Raw genomic sequence first — 26,395 nt, 5'->3', positions numbered from 1 at the left:
TATATTTTTAATTATATGCCACTAAAAGATAAGTTTTTGTGACACTACAATTATTCGATTCAACATTAAATTTCTTATAATTCATATTAATTTCACTAACCTGCAATTATGTGAATCGATATAATAGAAAAAACTGTTAGGACCAGAAAATAGGTTTTATTTATTAGGTTGCCGCCAGTTTTAAGTGCCTGGGGTTAAGATAAATAGATCTTCGAATGACACAAATAATCAACAAACAAATGCATATTACTTTACTTTACTTTATAATTCATAGTCTATATGAATAAATATTAATAGCCGAAGTGTATGAACACAACTTTATAATCACTGCATTAAATCATATATTTTGTTACGTTCATTATTGCTAGGACAGATTTGTACAAAAAAGTAAAAAGAGTTTATGGAAAAAAAGAAGGAAGATATGCACAAGTTCAGCAAGGAATAACCAATGAAAACAAGCTAATTTGAAATATTAGCACAGAAGAACTTAGATAAGATGCTAGAAGATATACCCTATAGAATCATCTTGATTTACTTAGGAAATTTAGTCAAAGTTATCCTGAACAAAATAGAAAAGTTGTTTATTAGTTGAAAATAAAGTTATTTCAGCAAAAAAGAAGTTTAAGTAATATACTTCTTTTAGCTTTCGACTAAGTTCTTCTATAGAAAATTTAAGATGTATTAATAGCGATCTGAAAAAAATATGAATAAGAACATAAAAACAGAACAATAAAGCGTGATAAAAACATATAATAGAATAATTTATGGGAAATATAAATTAAATTAGTAGAACAAAAGTAGGAATGTTCGGAGAAGAGCGGCTCCCCTTTTAATCCTAACGATAAACCGTAGACGCTACATTTCAATGATAAATATTTTAATCAATTCGGATCAGCGGGGAACGGAACCGGACTGAATAGGAAACGTAATTTATTTCCTGTTGATTAAATTCCGGAAGCTTTTGATATTCAAAAAAAGTCGGACAATATAATAATAAGGGAATAATACGCGCAAAGAATAAGACTAAGGAGATGGGAGGAATCGCGCAAAGAAGAGACTGTTTACATTTTCATAAAATATTTCCTAGCTGCGACACTCGTCGTCAGCAGCGACGTCTTCGGCTTAGCATTACACTTTCAAATGAAAATCGGGCGGATGATGTTGATGTTTCGGCGCTTTACATTTTTATTAGTTTTTCTCTCTTCTTCTGGAATTTCTCTCGTTCGATGAACCGGAAAATAAGGTTGTCGAATAATCTTCGGCCGATTTTTGATTAGGATGGATGTTAAACGTTCAAATAGCGTTCTAATAAACAGTTTGCTTTTACGAGCGAAGAAATTTGCACAGGCTAATGCCGAGTAAACTGGAAACGTAGCTTTTCAATTAATTTCGACGAGGTCTGGGAGGAATTGATGGAAATTTACGGGGTCTTCTCGAACTGACAAAATTTTATGAAGCGATGATTTCGTTTCCTTTTTCTTTCGCTTGTATTGTTATAAGACACTCATGTGATAATGATACCTATACTCGCCAAGTTACCAAATGAAATTTTACTACAATTCCCTATCAGTAATACGGCTGTAACTGAAACTAATTATAGATCATAACAACATAATAGTTCTGGGTCATTTTAGATTCAGGAAGGATCATTCAACGATTGACTAAATTCGCCGAATTATAGAAGTAGAAGGAAAAGTTATTACTTCCTTGCTCTTTTCTGCACCATGCCAACTAGTTTCAAAACTCTAAGCCTCTATGTTGTCCATTTACTAGACAGTTCCATATCGTATTTATCCCTTTACATGAATCTATTGCTGAGTCTGGGGTTGTCGATTCTCTTGAACGACACTGCTGCACTGATAGCTTGATTATATGTTGCACAAATCTTTTTTTGTCGTAATTTATTATTTTCGGATTCACTACTTGCACACCGCGATACATATATATATATATATATATATATATATATATATATATATATATACATACATATATATATATATATGTGCTGCTGTGTTCTATAATTGAATGCTGTATATCTGGATTGGCTTGATGAAGGATATGTGTACCATCATTTTGCTACTGTTGCTTAAATAGGAGAGACTATACGTTAACCAAATCAAATTACAGTGCCTACTGTGCAGATGTGTTTCTGCCAAATTAACCTACAATTCAACTAAAGCCCCAATTATTTTGTATATTCCCCCTACGAGATGTTTTAATTCAATAGTTTTACAGACGGACAAGTTTCTCTTCTCAGAGTTTAGGTGAAATAGGCGGACTTGTTTTGGTTTGCCTTTATTCCCCATTTGCAAACTATTACTCGATTTTGTTCAGATGGCATTGAAGTTGGAACGAAGTAGTTTTTGAATCAGAATGCTCTAAAAGGACGATAGTATCGTCTTTTTGGGTCATAGTCTTCATGCCACCAGTACATCATGCCAAACTGTTTCAATGCTTGATTCAAGTCCAAAAAGCTAGCTGGTCAGTTAATTTTTCACGCAGATACTTTTGAAAATATGTGGTAGCATAAGGAACTTAAGATACTTCTGCAGCAAATGGCCGGATTACTAAGGTTTTGTAGTTTGTATATAGAACATTCAGGTTAAATACAAAGATATCTACTCGGAATTAGTGAAAAAACAGGTATGCCGCTGATCATTGTGTTGGGACCGACATTCCTCAGTTGCAGCATACTATAATAGCTGCTTTTACTGACGAAACTGCCGTAATGGTTATAGGTAAAGATATATGAAATACTAAATGAAACCGCGAATCTCCAATATCCAATTTCCATACTCTAATGCAATATATTAATTAGGAGTGGTATAGGACTTGAAGCTAAACCAAAATATTCATATTAAAAGAAAAAATAACTGAACTGAGTATTAAGTTTATAAAAATGTAAAAAAGGAGATTTTCGACAGAACCTACAAACAACCCCAATTTACCCCTGTATAAAATAATTCCTAAGCGCTTATAGGTATGGGGTTAGACAACAGGACTTATACAAAAATATTGAGAACCGTTAAAATTCCGCGGTGCTATAGAAATAATAATCTTTGAATAATACCTTCTAGTGCAGAAATATAATTTTTTATTTGTAATAATTTAAGTTTCTGAAATAATCCCCAAAAAATGCTTTGAATTTTACTGAATCGTATATTTCGTAATATTAGTTATATAGCTAAGATATTATTTGATAATAAATATATGCCTGGATAGCTTATACTAAGAAAATAGTTTTAAGAATAAGTAAAAAACATTATGAAAAAATTTACATGCTCACATCTAAAGCAATATTTATAATAAACTAGCTGACCCGACAGACTTCGTCCTGTCAAAAAGATTTGTAATGTGGCAGTTTTTGTGCCTACGTATTTTAAAAAATTCTCCTGAACAGAACCATCACCCTGGTGATAGGGCGTTGTGAATAAAAAATAATTAAATAAAACATATATAAGGATTGAAAAGTAAGTAATCGCTTTATTGTTAATCATGTGAATCATAATTATTATTATTATTATCATTATATTGCTTTGTGGTATACGATGTTTTTTGTTTGATTACCTGGCGCATAGATAAACAAATCTGATGGTTTTCCAACACGGGAACAGGCAACATACAATTGACCATGTGAGAAACATGGGTTTTCTAGATTAATACCACAAACACTTAATGATTGCCCCTGGGACTTGTTTATAGTCATAGCAAAAGCAAGCCGTCAACATGTCTATAGGAAATTTGCCATTACCAATGTCAATGAGTTGTTTAGAGAATATGTTTCCAGATTGGTCATTTTGCAACTCGACACGCATATTCTTGCTTAAATGAAGTACTTTGACATGTTTCCACAAATTGGAGGACTTTAGACATGCATTGAGTTCATCAGCTGGCGTTGATCGTGGAATCACTGGCAATGTTTGACGAAAATCTCCTGCTAATAAAATCATTGCACCACCAAATCGGTTATTATTGCTACGTAGATCTTTTAAGGTTCTGTCTAAAGCCTCCAAAGATTTTTTATGCGCCATCGTGCATTCATCCCAAACAATCAATTTACATTGCTGCAAAACCTTTGCCATTGCAGAGTTCTTCGAAACGTTGCAGGTTGGAGTTTCATTGCTTTGCATATTTAATGGCAATTTTAGTGCTGAATGGGCTGTTCGACCACCTTCAAGCAAAGTTGCTGCGATTCCCGACGAAGCGAGTGCAAGTGCAATTTTATTTTGTGAGCGAATTGTTGCTAATATTAATGAAATAAAAAAAGTTTTTCCTGTACCACCAGGTGCATCTAAGAAATAAATCCCTCCAGTTTCATCATTTGTTACTTTCATAAGAGTTTCAAATACATACTTCTGTTGTTCATTTAACAGTGGAAGATTTGTTTGAATTTATTCTTTCAAAGCGTTGAGATCATACAGTCTTTCTCGATGCAACTCTTGGTTAAAAGCGTCATGCATTGGACGATTGGGCGCGGTCAGGCCTAATTGAATTAATAGTTTGTTTGACATTATCAAGCACATGTCCTCAATTGAAATCAATGCTTCATTGTAAATTTCTTCACTGATTTGTATATTTGGATTACCCATTCTATTCCGTATTTGATACAAAATATCATCACACATATAATCTTTGTACTTCATCCACAAATCAATTGGGTTTGATGGGAAGCATGTAGATATGATTATAGAAAACAATGTTCGTATTTGATGAGTGTGTGATGATATTACAGCATCATTGAGAGTTTGATCCCAATGAGCGTCATTTTCAAGCAATTGCAAACGTTGACAGGCTTCTCTGTAGGATCCACACAATTCACCATCAACAGTTCGTAACTGTTGGAATGATGTTGGGCCACGTACATTGACTAATAGCAGTCGTAAATAAAAACATTCATCATTGCTTGGATGTACTGAATAAATCCGGCCAATCGCATCGGTGGAATATACATCTGTATATCCTGGAACTGGTTTTCCTTGTTTCCGTCGTATAAATCTCCTTGAGGATTGATTCCAGGTATAATATTTTGGCATTTCAGAATATAGCAATGTTTGTGCGAAATCATCGTTTTGGCATGTCTCAAAAAAAACTGGTTAATGTAGTAGATGGTGGCTGAGCAGCTCTTTGTACTGCGTTCTGTGCTGTAAAATACACTCTTTGTCCATTTTCTAAATGCACAGCTAAGTGAACAACAGAAGGGTGTCTCTCATGAATAGGAAAAGAAAATATTCGCCAAACTGCTTCATTACTACTGACATAGCGGCCCATTTGGTATTGGGTAACTTCATCATTAGAATTCTCTGCACCAATTCCAATCACAGCCATATCACTCCCTTTGGTTACATATTTGCAAATGTATTTAATCGATTTCACTGAATGGCAAGATTCAACGTTGATGTGTGCTTTGAATGTCTTTGATAAAATGGGTGAATATGGAACAATCCAAAGATTATCTATTTCAATATCTTGTTAATTTAATTTGACAATTGTTGATTTTCCATTGTCTGCTGTCGATCTGCGACGATACAATGGATAACCGTCATTACCAGTAATTGTTTCCGATATTAATGTCCGTGGATATCGTTTTGAACATTTACCATCCATCATACACGGTGAATTTTGATTAAGAGTTCCACAGGGACCATGTATCATGTTTTTGATAACTACCTCATGCAATCCAGGATCTACTTGTACATTAGGGATTTCAGCTGATATCACTGCATCAACTTCATTAGGCCTTATCTTTTCAACCAACCAAATCAAAATGTGTGCATGTGGCAATCCTCGTTTCTGCCACTCCACAGAATACATCCAGCAGCGTGTCTCACCAAACACATTATGTTTTACGATGAAATTCATTAAAGATTTCAACTTTTGTCTAAAGACTCTGGCTGTAATATCATGACGATCAATGGATGATTTCCCAGGTAATAACTCCTGCTTAATTTCTATCCATTGCGGATTGCATGTAAATGTGATGAACAAATCTGCTGTACCATAATGACGAACATACGACATGGCATCTTGAGCATATTCGTGCATATGCCGAGGGCTTCCGATGTATGTTGCTGGAAGAATAGTCATCCGACCGACATTCTGTGCATTTCCATCAGTATTAATCGCATCGCGAAGGTGAATATACTCTTCAGATCGGAGTTTGGTTTGATTCAACCTGATGAATGTTAATCTCTCCGTTTCAATTTTAACATACATGTCATCAACATATTTGTGATATAATCGCCGACATTTCAATATGTGATTATCTGCATTTTCCCGAATCATTAGGCGGTATGAATAATAGTTCATTGAACTGACTTTTTTGTTGGTTTCAGAACCTGTAAACAGATTTTGTTTTAATAACATTCAAATATAAAATTAAAATACATAATATAGTGACTGAGATATTATCGCCATAGCTAAACTAATATTTTAGTTACCTGTAATGGGATTTATCATTTTTATTGATAAATCGTAGCCATCTTCACCTTGCCAAAATATAATGGGATATTGCAGTGCATCATATGAGCGGTGTGTTTCCTTTATAGGTTGTAATTGAAAATTCCGACGATGTAAAACAATATCACGGGATTCGAAGTTTTCTCCAACTACAACGATAGCAACTTCATCAATAGTTGGTGCATTAAAACGTCTTGTATGTTGACCTGCAGGTGTTTTATCAGCTCTGATTACAATTTTGTGATTATCGGATGGCATCAGATCCAGGGCAGTTTTAAACAATATAATCAATTGATTGTGTTGATGAAATAAAGTTTGTAATTGTTCTACAATAGACCTTTTTACTAAATTGTTATGTGCACAACGCAGATCAATTTCTTGTGGTGAATTGCCCATAAAATAAATTTGCAGGAATTTGTTGTCGCTATCTGACACTGGTAACAGTGAACCTGCTCTGTGATATATTTGCCCTTGTATCTGTAAATAAAAAAAATATTATGGTGTGGTATAAATTAATGGATTGTCAATGATCAAACTTAAATAATATTTGATCTTAAAAAGTATATATTTAGTTTTAACTAATATCTATCAAATATAAAATATAATAAAAGTGTCACTGAAACTGAATCACCATATAATAGGATGACTAAGTGATATATTTCGTAATGATTAAGAAATTGAAGATTAGTAACACATCTTAAATTTGGTGACAGAAAATTTTGTTCGCTAAAATAATTATGAGTAACTGCTATAATACATACCTTGAAAGTTGGCATAAAATTTTCCCGAACTGCATTTGTTGCCCCAAATGAAGTCATTTGAAAGCAATTGTTATATTGTTGAATATGTGTCAAAAAGTGTATAGAATCTGTTCCTATTCCTGAAACCAATGAGTACAATGGTTCTGGTGGTGGATCCAATTGTATCAATTTCACTTTACCATTTGCGCAACACAATCCATTGGCTTCGTTTTTGTATTTTAATGCCTTACAGTGTGAGCAAACCAAGTTCATAGAACCAATAACAACACATTGGTAGTTACTGTAGTCAATTGACACATCGTAACTGAAAGCAGCTGGATTCAAACTTGCGCGATTATTAGTTGAATGTCGCGCTCGCGCTTCACGCGTTTGTGATATCCGAATTCTTTCACGTTCATTTCCGTCGTCACGTTCTTGTGCAGTACGATTAGATCGGTAATTAGCTTGGTTTATAGCATTTCTGGTTCTTCTACCTAAATTGCTTCGTCTTATAGGAGGCATATCAAATATAAATTATTTTTTCACTAATCACGAACTAAACAAACACTAACTAACTAAACACTCTGCACAAAACACGATATACGAATTTGTTTCGTGTATCACTTGACAATTCATCTGTCATCTGTCAAAAGTCATCTGTAACAGACAACTTTTTTTTTTAAATTTGATATGACTTGAACTCAAATCCTTTTAATCCGTACGAATTGTTTTATTTATTTAAAATTTGAATTAAATTTTAAACAAATAAAAAATTTTAAATAAATAAAACAATTCGTACGGATTAAAAGGATTTGAGTTCAAGTCATATCAAATTTAAAAAAAAAAAGTTGTCTGTTACAGATGACTTTTGACAGATGACAGATGAATTGTCAACTGATACACGAAACAAATTCAAACAAAAAGGGCTATTTTTAGGGTTTTTCCAGCAATAATTCTAATTTTTCTCGCCGTAAAAACCATCCCTGAACTTCAACGAACATTTTAAAAAAAGATTTGGCCAAATTGGTCCAGGCGTTGTTGAGTTATGCGCTTAGGAACATATTTTGCGATTCATTTTTATATATAAGACTAGATTATTTTCTTCTAGTTTTTTTTTTGGAAAGGTCAGACGCTCTTCTTCAAGAACAGCTGTAAATTATTATTTGAAATGACATGCAATTTTGTGTATGTGGAATATCCGAACGACTTTCCGATCCGACATCCAATATGACGAAGATAAGAACTGAAAACGGCAATATTTCATTAAATCTTGCTCCATATTTGCTTAAATAACAAATCCTAAGAAAGTAGTAATTATTGAAATATTATTTATAAATAATGCATTAAAAGCAATTTTCTTGCATAGATTTTTATCAACATTAATATAAACACATCAAAAGAGCCGAAATATATTAACAGAAGATATTATTATAACCAATTTATAACCTATTTTAACCAAATGTAGTCAACGTGGCCACATAACATTTTCTTGACACTGTAATTTTTGTAGTATCTAAAAAAACACGCATAATCTATAACGTTCAAATTAGAGTAAACAATATATCGTACCCAGATCATCAACTAAAAAAAAAAGATATATTTTATAATATATCTTCTATATTCTTGGGAAAGCAAGACAACTATTTCTTATAAAACTAACAAAAAATGACGATTTTTTATTTTAGTTAAATTTAAAACTTGATGTTAGGTTAATTTATCACATGAGATCAACTCTTTCCGCATTATTATTCGTTTATATTAACAAAAATGAGTGAAAATGATTCGATGGTATGATAAAGAAGACCCTGAAGGACTGAAATAGTTCCAATATAACAAATTCCAAAACTTGATGACAGAGAACCTAGTTCAAATCAAGAAAAACTTGACGATTGATGATTCACCTATTTCTTAAAGTTTGATGTGATGTTATGTGAACATGCAATGAGAAAAATCCAAGCGGATGTATCTAAATGAAACTAGCACTATCTATTCGCGTTAATTAACGAAATTCATGGTTAGCTAACCAACTAATTGTTGCAAAAAATATGGATAATGCTCGGAAATATGTTGCAAGGGTTGTAAAAATACATTATTGCGGGTAGTACCTTTTTATTATTGTTCTCTCAGCACTGTATCAACATTATGTTATCAGAAAAAACCTGTGAAAACGATGGAAATATTTTGATAAACATATATTAAATCAATTTCCCTTAATTAATGAATTGTTTAAGCTAAAATATGATCAGAATTTATACAAGTTTAATATAATGAACTATAAAATAAATAACATAATACGACAGGGCCGAGCATTGTAGATTTTGTTTTGCTCTTGTAGTATCATACCTATACAGAGCCTCGTCTAGAAATGTTTCATCAAAACCATTTTCTATTCAGAGTGATTAAAATAACAGTAAACTATGATATACAGACAGAATATTCTTTGTTTCGCAACTAGGATAGCAAAGTATTTAATTATATGACAGAGAACATGATAGGCCTGACAGTGAGTAATTTTGCACATTCCATTGTTTGCTTAAACTTGCGATATCGCGGTATAGTTGACGTTTATTATGTTCTCGCCATAATAACGCGTTTTATTCGCAAAGTTTCTATTTTTACGCGAAACGGGAATAGTTACAATTTGTCGACGGTGAGATAATTCAGCAATAATATGCTTATTGTTCGGGAATCAGACTGTTCGCTGAATACAGAGGGCTAAAATCATCATTACTTTAATTAATATCAGCATTTAAGTAATGTCTCTCATTAACTTTAATGTAAATTGAACGAAGACATTAACATTAATGAGTCTAGTTATAATAAGTATTATTTTACAAGAGACTAACTTCTCTATTTGTGTGTGTTTTTTTGCTGACAAGACGCTTTTTTGACACAAACAATTTTCTATATAACTAATCTTTATATATAAACGTACATCTGAAGAAAGAACATTTACATAAAAAAACTATAAGAATGGGTGGCATATACTTACTTATTAACTTGAAGTTCTGCACAAGGCACAAACGGTTAATATGTTTTTTAAATTTATTTTCTTCCCTTTTGGATATAGTGCATTTTTATTAGCATTGGAAATATTCGATTAGTATTAACTTTTGGAAGCAGTTGAAATATTAGATAGTTGCAAAATATTATCAGTCGCTACTTAAAAATTAGTCGAATAGAAATAATACTTAGTATTTCAGTCGAATTTGTGTTTTTTTTTTTGATCCCTGACTTAAGAAAGAGATGTGGAAATTCCTTCTCATATTTATTTTCAGAGGGAAAAGCACCGCGATAATTGTCCAGATATCTGTGCTGTATTAATCAGTCGATATATATATAAAAACAAATTGAGAAATGACAGTGTAAAATTAATTTTACACTTTGCTGTGGCTTTGTATTTTTAATAAGGAACTTGAATAATGCTACCAAATATATTTTATCATATTTGTTATAATAATTGAAAAGTAACAATTATATAATATCATCATATGTTCTTACGAAAGTTTTTTGTTTTTGTCAAGCCGCCCCATATGTAAAACGGGAATTTGCACATTCCTTCTCGTACTAATTTTGAGAGAGAAGGGAATAATAAAAATATATGTATATTGTACATTAGTGATTGGTTTATTAAAAGGAAAGAAAATATGTTCTATATTGTTTTGTCGCATTTTAATATATAGATAGTAAAATAAAATAAATCTGAAACTAAGTATACACCAGATTCTCTCCTAAATATTAAAAACAAATTAAAGGAAAACTAATTTATGATGTACCTAGCAACTATTTAACTAACGAATTACTTTCATTAAAACTTCACAAAAGAAGCCGTAATAGTGAGTTTGGCTGAACAGGCGTTGAAAGAGTTCGAAAATAAAAACACACAAAATTGAAAATATCAGTCAAAATGAGCATTACCTATCTAGTTGCCAAAGCAACATACAAATAGTCAAACATATTCTAGTATTTATCCGTTATAATAATTTTAGTTTATCATCATCATCATCAATCCATAGCCAGTGGTTCGGGAAAGCGTCTACTTCTCAACCACTACACTCTCACATTCTTATTAGAATTGGCGATTGGCCTTAGCTGCTCTGGCCTCATATAATGTTAGTATCTTATTTTCAATTAGCTCTCTATAATCATGGTTCAACCTGTTTCGGAACTATTTGCTGAATCCTCATTCTAAATGATCAATTTTGACAAACAAGTCTAGAAGGCTTTCCTTCATTATTCATAGGTTTACTTTTTGGTAACTGTAATGTTGATACCAAATATCTGGACTCCTGCGCTTGCTTTACCTACCACCGTTAAAATTAGCTATAGCATCAATCGGTTGTCAATAATTTGGTATTTTCTTCATTAATTATCAAGTCATATGGATTTCCAGTTCGAACTATAATGCTATCGTCAAGCAACCATGAGGTTAATCAAAGAATTTGTAAAATCCTAAAAATAAATTCACTAGATTGTTTTGATTTTAATGCTTATCCCATGTAACTATCTAGTATATAAAATACATAAATATAACATAAAAATGGTCATTACTATTTTCAGTCAAATCCACGGTTCGACTGTTTTGTTCAATTCGTGACGTCAGACGAAGATTTACGAACCCTTTCCGGTGTAAATTGTGAGAGAGGAAAGGAAGCAGATAATTGCTTGAAGTAGTTAACTTTATATGTGCTTATATTTTCCAACGGTAGAAGAGCGAGATGGAGATGTATATATTCCTTAACGTACTAGGTGTAAAAGAGAAAAGGATAAAAATAATTACTGAATACTATTAACATGCAATTAATGATTTCATTTTAAACGAAGCAGAATTACTCTTATATTTGAATATTCTGTGGATCTGTAAAAGGGAATGGAATTTTTCTATGGAATGGAATAATACTCCACAAATATTGTATCGTTTTTAATATGTTAATTGCTATTTTCAAATAATATACTATAATAAATATAGAAAATATAATAGAACTTAAACAATATCTAAAAACTAAAGATGCACAATAACCATAAATACAAAATAAAAATTAAATATATACCTAATCATAGAAAGAAAACTAATTCGTGACTTAATTAAAAATGATCGCACAATAACTACTAGAGTTTTTTTAAATGAAGTAAATGTTTTATTTATTATTGAACGGAAATATTATTTAACAAAAATCGAGAGAGTAATCGAAATATTATCTATTATTGTCATAAAAACGGTCAAAAGTATTTTACCATTTATCATTCACAATTTTAATCATTTTACCCTGTTACATTAACAATGTTGAAAAATATCGTTGCAAAATCCTGCTATATTAATATACAATATGTTATTTTCAAACAAACTACCAAAGAAATCATAAAACTATATACATTGCATAAAATGTATGTAAGCATAAATTGGGTACGTGTTTGTCAAGGTCGCGGCAAGGATGACAGAGCCAGAATGTTAAAATTCAGTCCAATAAAACTAATAGAACCAAAAATAACGACTGAAACAGTCGATAGTTCTTAAAAATAATATATATATATATATATATATATATATATATATATATATATATATATATATATATATTATTTATAACTGAAATAGAGATTTCGTGCATTTCACTAAACTTCATTTATTCATTTATTAAAAAAATCAACAAATCAATCAAAATCAAGAGTATTGTTTCTTCTCATAAGTTGAGTTAAAAGAAATATATTATCTTGGGAACATTTATCCTTATGTAGAATTAGACACTAATGTTGCAAGTAAACTGATTTATTTTGTTATAGATTTATTTAATCGGTTCAGTAGAACTTCCATGTAAATCCACCGAGATCAAAGGACAAAGCGAACCAAATAGCGTCAAACATAGGTTTATTAAAATTTCTGGATTAGAATAGATATAGAAACAATTTTGAATTAACTTTTCGCTAATTTTATGATTATAAAAGAAAACGATGTTTTCAAATTGTGTTTCCCAGTTCACAGCCCTGAAAAGAAAACTGAAAAATAGTTAAAAATAGCGTTATTAAAACAATAATTTCCGCTCACTGCTGACCTTTCCAATTTTTTTTGAACAGTAAAAGTTCCAGTGTTCCTACATATGGATGAATAGTACATAGAGTAACAAGTCAGTCAGAATAACGAGTCACAAGAATAATTTGTGACCATGTGCATTATTTTGATGTAAATTGGGCTATATATTGGGCCTTCTACTATAGCAAATATGTGAGCTTTAGCAATACTGATGCCCGTGATGTCTATAGGTTTCAAAATTGGAAAATAAGTTATTTCAAATAGCTAAGTATTTAGTAATTTTATCAAATTATCTGAACATTTAGTTTCGGAGGATATAAGAACCTCTGTTTAAAATTTTTGTAAATAACAATAATATTGGGTAGAAAATCCCTAATTATATTTTCAATATTAATTTTACATCATGAGCATGATGAATTCACGATATATATAATATTTACTCCATTTGTTTCCATTTTCTGATAGAAAATAATACGTTTGTTTATCGGAGATTGTATAAAGGTTCTCTAAAGCTTCAGACGAGAAACTGTATCAAATAATCTGGGGTGTGTTTACTTTGGCTCACATCCGTATGACGTCTGCGGTGAAAATGTTCTTATGTTGAACAACTATCGAGGAAAATTATGTAATTATATGACAGAAAACATGATAGGCTTGACGGTGAGTAATTTTGTAAAATCCATCGTTGGAGCCCCGAAGTTGGAATAGAGGCGGTGTAGTCGACGTGGCTGTCAGCCTCATTATATTGTCGGTATAATAACGTGTTTTATTTACTGAAGTTTATATTTTTACTTTACGTACTGCTAGTAGAATAACTAATTTTGTTCGTGGGGGAAACATATTACTTTACTTTGAATGTGTATGACGGTAATTTGATCCAAAATTGTTGGTATTAAACTGGAATTTTAGTTTTTAATATAAATTGAAAATTATTTTTCTCTTTACAATCATTTTAGAGAATATTTAGGTATAAAGTTTAGGAGGATTTAAAACAGATGGTATTGCTATGTATTAAATCGCATCAGGTACATTTGTCATCAACCTCATGGTGAATCCTCACTCAAAGGATTTTCCAGACTATTGAGTATATCTTTTGTACAGTTTAAATTGCATTTTCGGGAAGTTGTACCCTTTTGCTTCAATCTAAAGCAAATTAACAAAATAAAAATTTTTTAAAAAATAATTGTGGCTAAATATAATCGAATGCTGTGTGAAGCTTATGACAACCATGCTTCATCGATTTCAACTTATGAGTACTGCTTATAGCGTTTTAAAAATGGTGATTTTGGCACCCAAGATAAAGAGCGTTCTGGACAGTTAATAAAATTTTAACTGGATTTGAAGGCATCACTCAATGATGATCGGTATAAGAGGCAAGAATAATATGCAAAATTATTGGGAGAAACAAAGGAAACTATTTCCAATCGCTTAAATATATGGAAATATTCCAAGAGCTTGAATATTTTGTGCCGTATTAACTGAATCCAAGATATGTGAAATGCAACGGCAAAATCCAAATTGTCTTTTGCATCATACCATTGCTAGTCATGAAAAGTGCATTCATTACAATAATTCAAAGCGATAAATTTATTAATATTCAATTAAAATTATAATTGATTGACTTATAATTGAAAATATTAATATTCAATTAAAATTATAATGGAACCAAGGGGATTACTATCGACTACAATTATCTTCGGCAATCTGTCGACTACAAACCTTTAGCATGATAATGCCTGACCACATGTTGCAAAACCGGTAAAACAGTGCAATAACCCGACCCGTGTTGATGCCGTGTTCATGCATGTGAGGCGTGACCTGCCTGAACAGCACTTCACTTTTTATGAAGATACCAAAACATGGGTCAATTCGTGTACAGCCTCAAGAGATACATTATTCTATCAAGATAGAATCCGTAAATTGCCTGAAAGATGGGGAGAAGTGTCGGCTAACGATAAACAATATATTCACAGATTCAGATTTTTCACAGGAAAGCTTTAAATTCGAAAAATTCTTTAAAACTAATTTATAACCATAATATGCAGCAATATATAGTACAATATATAGTAATATAATATAATATATAGCGTTGGGAACTTTCGACTGAAATTAACTATCGACTGTTTAGTAATTAACTACTTTTTATTATAGACTGTTTCAGATGCTATTTTTGGTTCGACTGATTTTCCTAATTTTTACTACTGATTGTTTCAGTCGACTACTTTCAGCCATTATTTTTGGTTCGTCTGATTTTATTATTGACTGTTTCAGTCTTGTACTTTTAGTCACTCGTTTTCTGTTCTACTAGTTTCATTCGACTGATTTTTAACATTCTGCATGCTGCATTCTGCGTAATATATATATTTGTATGTTTTTTAGTAGTTTTCTTGTAAATAACAATTAGACTGTTTTTATGGCAATAATAGGCAATATTTTTTTGATTTTTCGTTTTGAACTATCGATTTTTGTCAAAAATTGCTTTCCTAAAACCTTGAAAACTAAATTTAGAAAGAAAACTCTTCATTAGTATTAAACAGTTTATATTCTTGACAATTAAAAAGTACAAGAAAATAGTGACGGTCGGGACACTTTTTGGTTAAGGTTTATTTTATCAGAAACTAAGTGTTCAGTAAAACGGAACATTATATGGTTTGAGAATATTTTAAAGAGAATCCTCAGTTTCTGTTATCTGCATGGACGATTTAAAAAATCAGTATTTTGTATTACAAGAAATGCTGAAGCGCTACAAGAAATTATCACAAAAGATGTATCTTCCATTCTAACTTCAAAAAATACAAATACAGTACTACAACTCGAAACTCAAGGCCCAAATTCTGACGAAGAATATATTACTTCTGAAGATATTTTCATAAAGAAACTAGTCAGAATGAAAGAAATAATTACACCCGTTATTACAACAGCTTTACAAATTAAGCAGTATTTGGAAGTACCACTAATTGGGCGTTGGCGAGCAATGAAATGGAACTCATTTCTCGCGGACCAAAGAGTGAATGGCCCCCCTTCCTTCTGGCGTGTCCCTGAAGTCAGCGGTTACAGGACATTTCGCAGTCACTGACCAAGAAAAAGTCGAGCTCCTTGCAGAGACCTACGAAGCTCAAATGAAATGCCTCCAACCCACACAGAACACTAAAGCTAAAGACAATGACATTGTCATCAACAAATCCAACTCCATCAAAAGACCAATAACCCCAGCCTTTCTTCTCAACCATTTCGTGTCTCCAAAGTTTCTACAGACTATGATCGGCAAACTTCAAACCAAAAAATCTCCAGGTTTCGACGGAATATCGATTACCTAGTTAAAATAGCTCCTGCATAAGCAGCCTTCTCAGCGCCAATTCGAAGTTTGCCGAGAGGGCAATGCTCTACGCTCTCAACTCTTTCACAAAGGAAAACAACATCGTTCCTGATGAACAGTTCAGCTTTCGGGCTCACCACTCATCCGTCCATCAGGCTACCCGTCTGGCCGCACACATCCATCACGCTCTTGACCAACGTAAAAAGCTTGGAGCAGTTTTTCTGGACCTAACCAAAGCCTTCAACAAGGTCTGGCACGACGGATTGATCACAAAATGTGTACGGTTAGGCCTCCCAGAAGGCCTAACTGCTCTCATCAAGTCCTATCTCTCGGACAGATCTTTCCAGGTCAAGATGGGGGAATCATTTTCCAGTCGTAAACAAATCGATGCTGGCGTACCTCAAGGTTGCCCGCTGGCCCCAGCCTTATTTAACCTCTTTATTTCAGATCTGCCGAGAAAAGAGCCCATTGACGTCGCGTTTTACGCTGACGACACAGCTTTCTTCAGGGCCGCCAGGTTCGAAGTTACTATTCATGAACATTTACAGAAGCAGCTCGATCATGCGGTCAAGTGGTTTAAATTCTGGAGGTTGCAAATCAACCCTCTGAAAACCCAGGCCATCATTTTCCATAAGAAGCGTTACGCATTGCGCGTCTAGCAACTTAAGATCGACATCGCAATAACTCCATGGCTGGATAACATCACGTACCTAGGTCTCCACTTCAACCGATGGTTCGGTTGACATTCCCAAATCCAGAAAGCGATCCAAAAAGGTTCTGGGATAGCAAACCTGCTATCTTCTCTGATCTGCCCTTCTAGCAGACTTCCCATCTTCATCAAATTCTTATTTTACAAGATGTTAATTCGGTCCGTACTCCTCTACGAATCTAATGTCTACTTCAAGTCTGTTACACCCAACCAGGTCAAACGGCTTCAAGTTTTCTAAAATAAGCTCCTCAGGAGAATATTAAACGATCCATGGTTTGTCAGAAATAATCAAATTCATAGGGACACTGACACTCCAGAAATCAAGTACTTCATATCTCAATAATTAGACGAACAACAACTCAGATCAAGTTTCTTCTGAAAACGCGCTTGTCCGCGAGTTGGTCGACATGCTGGGAGCTTAGTACCGCGTCACTGCTAAGCACCCCCTTTTCCAGGCTGAAATGGCCTCATCCGTCACTACAGTCATAACTTTTGCCCCCATACAACAGTATCCAGTTTTGTGTTAACTCATCAATAATCATTAAACAATCAATAGAATCGCCGGGTCCTCGTGCCCAATAACGGCTGCCCGATCAGCGGGTGCCATATCCCCAAATTTAATGCAGTAGCAGTAGCGATCCACAGGGGCAACTGTGAGGCGGTTTCGATTTAGTGTATTGGTAAGCCCAGAGGCAGTTCCGCATAACCCGGTCCAACTTGTCACTCCAGGGCAAGTATCCGCGACCAGGTGTGCGTCATACCTGGTTTCCACCGCCTGGTTTTAGGCCAGAACAAAAAAACCAATTGGACGTTTAGAAAAACCATTAATTGGGCAAGCTCATAAAATGATATTACTTCAATTATATTAACATCTATCCCCTCGGAACGATTTTTTTCAAAATCTGGCCAAATTACTAACAATCGAAGAAATCACAACAAGGGAGAAAAGCTGAACATATTATATTTTTGAATAGTGATTAAAAAATACTTCTGTTCAATAATAAATGAGACAATTATTTTATTTAAGAAGTCTCTGGTAATTATTGTGCGATCATAAAACATTTGTGTTTGATCATAACACATTATTCCATTCCTTTTCACAGAACCACAGAACATTCAACTATGAAATTGTATGGTAATAGTATCCAGTAATTCTTTTTTTTCCTTTTCTTTTTTAAAGTTAGTACGTGAATGAATATCTTCGTCGCGCCTATACTACCGTTGTACATTTAAAATAAACCGCCGCAAGTAATTATCTGCGGTCTTTCCTCTCTCACAATTTATAAAGGAAAGAACTCGTACATCTTCGTCTGACATCACAAATGGAAATAAACAGTAAAACCGTGCATTTGACTGAAAGTAGTAATTACTATTTTCAGTCGCTAGTTATTTGACTATCGACTGTTTCGACTGTTTTGCGACTATCGACTGTTTCGAGTATTTTCAGTCAATAGTTCCCAAGGCTAATAATATAAATTTTATGATAATTCCTTGAAATATATTTAAAAACAAGTTAGTTTGAATGAGAAAAGTTTTACTCATTTTGTACAGTACTACAACTAAAATATTATTAAAATTACCATCAATTTAACAGACTGTAAACTCATTGCTTTTATTATTACAAATCTCTTAAATACTTTATTATATATTACTAAATTAAGAGATGTTAACAGAATAACTTGTAAAAAATATTTTTAATGACGTATTAATCGTATAATATGCCAATCATGAAACGCAAAAAACTTCCTTTTCGGTAACTCTTACTTATTGTTTGATGTGAATAAATCTGATGTTGATTCCAATAGTCAGTTTTGCTTTCAATGATTCAAAAGTAGTTATTTTGAAATCACTGACAAAGGTGGACTTGAAGCAACAACAAACATTGGAGGCAGTATTTGTAAGGATGATTTGGACGAAAACCCCTCTGAAACTCTTAAAGACTTTCCAGGAATTTTAGCAGTTATGTATCTCATATTTTAGATATTTTAATTTGATGGATAAGATCAATAAGCAGGGAAAATGGCTCCCATGCCGAATTAACACGTTCATTTTAACGCATAATTTAACAACGTATGCTAGTAGGTAACTCTTAACATACGCATCCTCTCAAATGGTAGCGCTTGGCCTACATTTTTAGATGTGTGAAGGGTACTCGATTGAGGTGGACTCGTGGTGATGCTCGATTGAGAAGCTCTGCACAGAACCACACACTCACCAGCGCAGACATGATAGCCACTTGTTCATAACAATGTAGCAGACTTAGATGGAACACAGTTTCAGAAATATGAATAAGTGCGATAACAGATCAATAATTGAATTTCCAAAACAACATCGTTCTTTTGCCACAATATTAATATGTGCCAGAAAAAATTAAAAAAAAGTTGTAAAAAGAATTTGAGGTATCTTTTTTTAATATATATATAGTAACACTTATATGGCAAAAAGCTTTTCTTAAAGTGAAAAAAAAATTAAATATTTCGAATATATATATAGTATTGTTTACTAAGTAAAATGGCTATAAAAATCCACATTTTTGCTTTTTTTTCAGGAATTTTCCCCTGATAAAACTTTGGGTTGTTTAATTTTTTAATTAATTCTGAACCAAAAGTGGGTAATTTGTTTGATATTTTGGAATAGTATAAAATTAAAAAAATTTATATTAAAATGCGCACTGAAATCGATACTTAATATAACTTTTTTCCAATAATTGTAGATCGATGCTCTAGCAGCACTGCTTCTAAAGAAAATCCTTTTTCCTACTTTTTGAAATTATGTTACATAGTATGCCCATTACTGGAACTGCATATTCAGCGTGTTACGAATAACGTAAGGACTATTGAAATAAGTATTATTTTCTAGTTTTGTCAGCAGTTTAGTTAGATAAATCGATATTGTATCCCTGTTTCTTATTTCTCGTATAACTTTTTTTTACAATTCCATTAAGCATAATTTAACTTGTGAGACTATGATCTTTATAAAATAATTATAACTAAATGTCATTTTATCCCTAACAAAAATCTAAATAATAATTTTTCATTATCAAATATTAAAGCACATATGAAGATCCTGCGATAACACATGCTTCATAATGTTATAATTCACATTCACTTATAATGTTATAAGTGGGAAATATTTTAAGGGATTGTTACATACTGCTTTTGTTAAACCAGGGATACAGGACAGGTATAAAAGTTTTCAAAATTGTCATGAAAACGTAAAGTCAGTACATAAACTGAAAACATGAGAAGTAATAGATTAAGGAAGTTAATTAAACGAGAATTTAAAAATGTATTGATGATGTTGGAGTTTCCATTGGAAAACGCCAATAACTTCTTTGAAGTGTCTTGGGTATGAAACGTATTCTGCAAAAATGGTTCACGGCCTTTTTCCGAAAAATAATACTATACAATCGCACGAATTATCCTCTTTTATACAAGTACTGAGCTTGTCTTCAAAAAATTAATACAGTCGAATCTCATAAGCCTTCCACGAGTTCATATTTTCGTCAGAGCAAGAACTAGTTTGCCATAAACAAGAATAAATTGTACTCAATTGATACATAGAAGAAGATGCAAAAGAACGTCCGAATCAAAAATTATATGATGAAATAATATGAAGCCTGGCGTTGTGATTGTGAAACAAAATTTCTATCGGGCTTTTGCATCTTTAATTTTTTTTACAATACAAGTTCTAGTTAAAAGTTTGGCAGCAGAAAACTAGCTAATAATTTATGGCTTCTTGTCAATCACACCAAAACGCTGTTGGTCACTGTTTGCGCCAGTTTACCGCTATTCCACAAGATGTCCACAATATTTAGCAGGGCAATAAAATGAATGCTTATACTGTAGTCTATTTTGGTCTATTTCATCGTTTAATCCACACCTTCCACAATTGACCTTTCAGAGCGTTGTGCATGTTTGATATCGAAATTAGCCAAAACTAATCTGTTCAGAACCATAAACCAACATCAAAACCATAAAATCTATACACATTTTTAGCATTCTCTCTACACTTCATATTTCTCTTTACTGTACAACTTTGACGTAATTTTAAACAAAACCGTGTAAATAAGATTATTTCATATGAAATATCAGATTTCTAAAGGACGAGTCTGTTACACGTTGGCGTATTATTTTCCAAGCTTCAGTCCGTATTTAGTTCTAAAAAGAAACATTAATATTTTGACGACGTTTAGGCATAATCTGCTTTCTTCAGGTCTTACTTTCTTTTATTATACTTCTTGTTGCACTGCCAACGGCGGCTTATATACTTGAGCATGTCATGACTGGATATTGGTTAACTCCACTTTATAGTGCTAATTTTTTAGATACGTTGTGTCGCCTCTAGTGTTGAAGTTCTTGAGAAGATTTTCGACCTAAATAGCTTCTCTTATGATTTATTTTGTCGGTGTTAAATGAAATTTCAATGTTGTGTATTTAAGAATTCGGCTAATTTTATTTGTAGTGCCGTTTATGCAAACCATTCAGGCCTTTTCTGTTGGGTATTCCTACGGTTGGGTAAAACGGTTCTGGAGCAGAGTTTTCTCTATTGTTTCTTCTTTTGTTCTTTCGTTTATACACACACAGACACACACACACACACACACACACACACACACACACACACACACACACACATATATATATATATATACATATATATATATATATATATATATATATATATATTATATATATATATTAGTCAGAAACCATAACAATGGGAAACAATTCGAAATAACAAAAATTCAATACGTCCAATCAAAAAATACGAAAGATAAACACAAAAATGCGATTTTCCAATGGAACGAGTCCAGTTTCGCTATTTAAAAATATAAAAGTTTTATAATTTTTTTATCGCACACGTGTAGCACGGCCTTTGTCGAAGCTTTGATCGAAACTAGAAATAATAAAACTATACTGCGTCCGTTTAATGTTTATGTAATATCTGAAAAATGCATCATAGGTTGGCAGCATGGACTTTTTGTGATACGGTGTAGCAATGCGGCAGCGCTGTAACATGTTGAAATTGTAATTATCCGTCACCAATTAGTGCCCATTTATATGCTTTTAATTTCGTTAATATATACTGGAATGGGTAATTAAAAATTTGGCTTGTTTATTTGCCATGCTACTGTTTGCTTTGCCAGTTGTAATGCATTATCCTATGTTATAAAAATCGGTATTACCAATTTTTATTCCATTTTTGTATATTTATATTCATTGAACTCGGATAACACTCAATGTTATGACTAATGATTTTCATATTAAGTCTCAGTATTTTCAATATAATAAAATCAGCTTCATGAAAACCATACGTAAAATCTATTACAAGTTTGTTCGGTATGGTGTACGCATATGTAGGATTCCAAATGTTTTGATACATTCGACAACAGCAATCTCTAAGTCTGGAATCTTAGTCCAATTATTAATGAAATTATTATTCTGCTTTTGAATATTAAAACCAGATGGCCTGGAATATTTGCTGGGATTTCTTATTTGGCGGTTTTGACTTGCACTTCACAGTATTCGAGATGAACAGAACCTGATGACATGTTTTAATATAATAGGAAGCAATGGAGCAGGCATTGAACACTTTAATTCTTGATTATTGGCACCATATTAAACTGTAGGCTCTTGTAGTTTGTCTGTTATACATCATATGGATGAGCAGCAATGTCTTATGGCCATAAATATTCGGCATCGGTGTCGATGCGAAATGTTCTGCTAGATTAACCCATGCCCTTTGGTCCTTGGGATTGTCGTGGTAGATCCACGGTTTTAGAACCTTTTTTACCTAACAACAAATGATACCACGATAGTAAAAAGTTGGAAATGAGATTTTCAGTCAAATCATGTGGGAGCCATTACCCGTCATTTTGGATATTTCCCATTCGTCTTGCTAAGTTAAAGGCCAATCAGAAGCGCTACGAAACATTGACGTCACTTAACGTTTCCTAACCATCGTGTGAATTATTTATCTTATCATTTATTTCACAATTAAAAAATTGATTTTGTCCAACCAACGGAAAGAAATGATAAATGAAATAATTTAAATGGGATTTATCAAGGCAAATAACCAAAATGTTTCCACAATCAATTCGTCAATAGTGACTAACTGATGTGTGACCATAACTGAGATAATAATGATAATAATTTTAAAAAAACTATAACTCTTATATAATTAAGTTAGTATTCCAGGCACACCAACCTTGAAGTGTGGGGGAATTTTGAACAATATTGAGAATAGAATTATTGAAATCAAGTTCCCTATATTTGCTAAGATAAATCAAATTTCTATCGATGGCAAACCCATAATAAAATGTTATGATGATAATTTGAAATTACAGATGTAAATGCAGTTGACAGGGCTACCGAAATATTTATTTTACATAACTGAGTAACTACAACATAAAAAGTTTTAAATTAAATAAATGTTTTTTCTATATATATTTTAAAGTCTCCTTTTACCAACTATGGATTTATCTGGACTGAGCCTAAAGTTTAACGTGGGATCCGAATCACGGTCCTCAGCATTAAGCCTACCGAATGGGGAGTGAACAACTTTAGAAACCATCCCAGAAGACATCCGGTCTTACCCAGCCTGGTTACTGGCGTGACTGAGATCATTTTCCTTGTCGGATTTTACACTCTGTCATAGAACATTCACAAATTTTAAAAAATCACAAACATAAATTTACGACCATGCCCCAGCATGATTCGAACCCGCGGCTATCACAACAATAGGAGGACCGTCCCATAGCATTTACCACTGCGCCACCAAACCGGCTAATTAAATACATTTATTGGTGGATATTTATTTATCTTAAATATATAACCGCTGTAGAATGAACGTATTAGGTACTTGTAATATTTGCGTAAATAAAATGCGCAAATTGTGAATTTGAAGTTCATTTTATTAATAGCTCTACAATCTTATAAGAATCTGTAACTACAATACTTCAAATGCTTTACAAAATCTGTTTTTAAACGCGCTTTAACACATTGGACCCTTCTATGAATTTTTAAACTAGTATGCTTGGTTTATTTTACTTTCGCTAACTTCAGTGACAACTTTTTGTTCACATATTGACTATACGTAACTACTGTTCGATATATTTAAAACTTATCATAACACACATACCAGACAGCAAAAACTTGATAAAACCACAGTATTCAATCAAATATTTTTAATAGTATAAGTTACGGATTAAGTTATTTTTATATATTAGGTATAGCCCATCGAACTATTTGATGGACAAGAAACCAGATATTTTTGATATTGGCTTTTTTATTTCTATCATAATGTGATTTGATTGACACTAGTTGAAGGCTTGGGTTTAATTAGTATTTTTCTTTGTATTTTGGCAATATAAGCCTAGTTGAGTTCACTATAATTTGCGATTATTTATAATACTTAAATTAAAATACCCCTCAAGTTATGTTTTAATCATCTATGTATTGTCCATATTCAACAAGTTTCATGGGATATACCCCTTGTATTATTTTACGGATTAAAGGTAATAATAATCATAGAGAGATTATAGCTTTGTTACGAAACTACAATCGCAGGAGATAACGCTAGACCAACCAAAACTAAAAAAATTAAAATAACTATATTACTAAGTAACTAATAAATTGTCAACCGAGAAGAGAGTTGGCTGAGATTGAGATATTAAATTGCACTGTAAACGAAATTGCAACCGAAATAAAATAAGACATTAACTCTCAGAACGCTCCTGGATTTGACTTGATTACTACAGGGGAAATTTTAAAGCAGCTTTCAGGTAAGGCTGTCGTAAAACATACACATTTAGTTAACGCTTCTTTTAGATTAAAATATATGCCTAAGCCATGGAGACCCGGAAAGCCGTCAAACGAGACCTCAGCTTCTAGGCCAATTTCTTAAGGCTGGAAATTCTCAGTCATCCGAAAAAATTTCTGCTTAGAATGCTGAAGCAACTAATAACACACATACCAGATAGCAAAAACTTGATAAAACCACAGTATTCAATCAAATATTTTTATAGTATAAGTTATAGATTAAGTTATATTTATATATTGGGTATAGCCCATCGAATTATTTGATGTACGAGAAACCAGATATTTTTGATATTGGCTTTTTTATTTTTATCATAATGTGATTTGATTGACACTAGTTGAAGGCTTGGGTTTAACTAGTATTTTTATTTGTATTTTGGCAATATAAGCCTAGTTGAGTTCACTATAGTTAGCATTCGAATCTTGTAGAAACGTATACCGACATATGCATACTTGTACGACTAATTATAATAAATATAATTTTCTATATCGCTTGATGACTAAAAAAGAAACAAAATTATTAGGGAGGCATATAAACAATAAACAAAACAATTGAAGCATAACATCAAATATCAACAGTGTTAGTTACCTCGATATTACGATAACTTCACATTCAAGTGGTTTCAATACTTCTTTGATTGGTTTTGCGGTATGGTACTATCCGTTCTCATGCTGCAAAATCGCTTTATCATCTCTTTAAGCACATCATTTGGTCAATGCCCAATTAAAATTGATCATTTATTGTTGGTACCCATCTGTGTTAAAGAGTTCGCTAGGTTTCAACAGCTTATAATATATGATACCAACAGACTAGTTTGAGATGGACTGCCAGGCACGTAGCATGTTCTTGCGAATAAAGCGTCTTGGTCAAGAATAAAGCGCCGTTTGACCCGTTGTAGTCTATTTGCCGCCGTTGTAGTCTATTTGCTGACGATTTTTCAATTTTCTAATTGCCTGTCATTCAATTTATGTGACCCCCATCTTCCCATCTTTTGAACATTTCCCATAACATGTTGGGTCTTCATTCAGTAACTCTTGCAATTTTGCATTTTTCGGCTAACTAAGACGTCCTTTGCATTAAACGTTGAAACAACCATATTTGAACTGTCAAAACTACGTTTAACATATTATCATGGTTGGAGCATGGTGATCGTAAGTCTCTACCAGAAAACGGCGACTTTCAGTGACTTTTTCTTTTGGTTAAAGAAAAGAAGTAATGACCTTACTTTGCGGGACCATACTTGTATATTTTTGAGGTTTATGCCTATAGAATAAGGTCACATATGTATCACATCACCATACACAAACCTTGCGTACTTCTGG

The 26,395-nt window shown here is 32.7% G+C and overlaps 3 protein-coding genes across 4 annotated transcripts in view; 1 reads left to right on the top strand and 2 right to left on the bottom strand.

Moving 5' to 3' along the window:
* LOC143197864 (limbic system-associated membrane protein-like) overlaps positions 1-26,395 on the top strand; it is a 487,089-nt gene that overhangs the window by 170,050 nt on the left and 290,644 nt on the right. The gene's annotated exons all lie outside the window — the stretch shown is intronic.
* LOC143198214 (ATP-dependent DNA helicase Pif1-like) lies at positions 3,660-4,496 on the bottom strand. Its single transcript, XM_076407325.1, has 2 exons — positions 4,357-4,496; positions 3,660-4,294 (listed from the first exon to the last, which is right to left on the bottom strand). The coding sequence occupies exons 1-2, from the start codon at positions 4,367-4,369 to the stop codon at positions 3,660-3,662; spliced, it is 648 nt and encodes a 215-aa protein (XP_076263440.1). The 5' UTR covers positions 4,370-4,496.
* Positions 5,471-6,912, bottom strand: LOC143198213 (uncharacterized). Its single transcript, XM_076407324.1, has 2 exons — positions 6,441-6,912; positions 5,471-6,338 (listed from the first exon to the last, which is right to left on the bottom strand). Exons 1-2 carry the CDS (start codon positions 6,853-6,855, stop codon positions 5,473-5,475), a joined length of 1,281 nt encoding a protein of 426 aa, XP_076263439.1. The 5' UTR covers positions 6,856-6,912; the 3' UTR covers positions 5,471-5,472.

This window comes from Rhynchophorus ferrugineus, unplaced genomic scaffold (genome assembly GCF_030347505.1).
Source record: "Rhynchophorus ferrugineus isolate W39M unplaced genomic scaffold, kcgeb_rfMv2 rfM6, whole genome shotgun sequence".
In the NCBI taxonomy this organism is placed as follows: Eukaryota; Metazoa; Arthropoda; class Insecta; order Coleoptera; family Curculionidae; genus Rhynchophorus; species Rhynchophorus ferrugineus.
The sequence above is the reverse complement of the archived record's forward strand: the minus strand, read 5'-3'. Positions and strand labels throughout refer to the sequence as shown.